The sequence below is a fragment of the Austrofundulus limnaeus genome, unplaced genomic scaffold (genome assembly GCF_001266775.1).
Source record: "Austrofundulus limnaeus strain Quisiro unplaced genomic scaffold, Austrofundulus_limnaeus-1.0 Scaffold591, whole genome shotgun sequence".
In the NCBI taxonomy this organism is placed as follows: Eukaryota; Metazoa; Chordata; class Actinopteri; order Cyprinodontiformes; family Rivulidae; genus Austrofundulus; species Austrofundulus limnaeus.
In genome coordinates, this window is record NW_013952993.1 from 149,200 (window position 1) to 151,329 (window position 2,130).

Consider the following 2,130-nt stretch of genomic DNA (forward strand, 5'->3'; position numbering starts at 1 on the left):
GTTTAACAGAGGAAACTAATACACCAAGGTGTTGCTTTATTTCAGTTACTTGATCGTCAGAAGCAATAATTAGTGTTTCAGTTTTGTCACAATTAACCTGCAGGAAGTTTTAACTGAGCCATTGTTTGATATTGACAATACAGTTTATCAAAGAGGACAACTTACAATATTCAGAAGGTCTGAATGAGCAATATAACTGAATGTCAGCAGCATAGAAATGATAAGACACATGTGAAAACTGACTTATTATTTGGCCAAGAGGAAAAATATGCAAAAGAAAAAGAATAGGTCCCAATACTGAGCCTTGAGGCACCCCACATAGCAGGCTCTTAGAYTCTGACATTATCTGATTCACATGAACACTGAATGTTGTGCCAGAAAGATAGGAAGTAAACCACTCCAATGCCAAGCCTGATAGACCGACTACATCTCGTAGCCTGTTAATCAATGTGCTGTGTTCGACGGTGTCAAAGGCAGATGTTAGATCTAAGAGAGCCATCACAGTGGATTCTCCAGAGTCGGCTGACATCAAAATATCTTTAGAAGCTTTAAGTAAAGCTGTTTCCGTGGAGTGGAACCTTCAAAAACCGGATTGAAATTTGTCAAAGATCTCATGTTTTTCCAAATGAGCAATCAGCTGCTCAGCCACTACTTTTCCAAGAAGCTTTGACAAAAAAGGGATCTTAGAGATTGGCCTATAATTTTCAAAMTGCGTAGGATCCAGGTTTGCCTTTTTTAATAGCGGTTCAACAACAGCATGCTTAGCTTGGAAACACACCTGTTGAAAAAGAAATATTGCAAATGTCTACAAAACAAGGACAGAAAAAAACCTTTTCCAACAACATCCTTGAAAGAATGTAATTTGGACCTGTAGATGTTTTATTCTTTATTGGACTTTATCCAGACTCCTTACAGCTGGTGGTAGAAATACATGAAAAGGTATTTCAAAGTGAACAATGTTGGCAGAAGTAAAGCGGACCGCAACTTATGCTCAGCGAAGCTGTGAAGACGGGAGATGAACTGTAGCATCTCGTGTTTGGAGGGCRGTCCGGCCTCCACTGGAGGAGTTAACACGAAAAGAATCTCATCTTCTTTTTTTGTTTGACGTTTATGATAGCTTTCTATTAGGACTGCACAATATTAYAAATAAAATGTGATTGTAATGATAGTAAACACTGTAATTAACACTGTTCTGTCATCCTGATGATTTCCTCTCTCTCCATGTGACAAATACATTATRGTCATGTAAAGTTGAATGAACATCACCTGAAGTATAAAACTGAACCATCAGTGCATTTCTCCTTTCAGGTTTCTACTATCTGCAGTAAAACTGTCTTCACGCAGCAGGTTGGAAGAAGGCCGCTCTGAGTTACCTTACGCTCGATGACCTCAGCAGCCAGCCTCCGAGCGTGGCGGAAGCTTCGGTTGCCTGGTGGGACTCGGACCATCTCTCTGAACAGGCCCAGCTTGAACTGGACGACAGCCGGTGTGGGTGGACCGGAGGGGGACGCTGCGGACATGGACACACRGTCTGAGGAGAAAGCATGGAGGAATGCGGACAAATAAAAACTAAAAATCTGACAGGAAAAAATTATTTGCTTTGACGGTTTTTGATCAAATTGGCAAGAATTACAAAACCAAATAAGTCGGCCATTAAATTCATTAGAGTATGTGTCAAAGTTAAGGCACACAGGCCAGATACGGTCATTGATACAATGTTTTTCGGCCCATGAGGTATCATTCTTAAAGTATAAAGACTTCATTGATTAATATTTTGCTTATAAAATGAGCATATATACTCAATACTTCTTGTGACCTTTAGCCAACTTTGGGGCCAGTAAAATAAAAAAAAATCACTTTTTTTTCGTAATCATTCATTTTGATGTGGAAAGAGCAGAAAAAAATATCTAAGCTAAATCGATCATAATAAAAAAAATGTCATATCTGGTTGAGATAACCAGAGCAACAGATTGCTCTTTAATGCAAATTTTTTATGTCTTATTTTGAATTTTTATGGGTTTTAATTTGATTTATTGTTCTGCATGGGATAAGAATGAAACACTGATCTTTTTTCTTTCTTCAAAAAACTCTGTTTATTTGAAATTCTAAATGACATCTTAAGGTGATTCC

At 38.2% G+C, this 2,130-nt stretch overlaps 1 protein-coding gene across 1 annotated transcript in view; it reads right to left on the reverse strand.

The window, feature by feature from the left end:
- The window catches only part of prkd4 (protein kinase D4), a 23,901-nt gene extending 22,200 nt beyond the window's left edge, over positions 1-1,701 (reverse strand). The window contains exon 1 of the mRNA XM_014026805.1: positions 1,374-1,701. Coding sequence (XP_013882259.1) covers positions 1,374-1,520 — 147 coding nt within the window. The 5' untranslated portion in view covers positions 1,521-1,701. The remainder of the gene's footprint in view (positions 1-1,373) is intronic.
- Between the last annotated feature and the right edge of the window lie 429 nt (positions 1,702-2,130).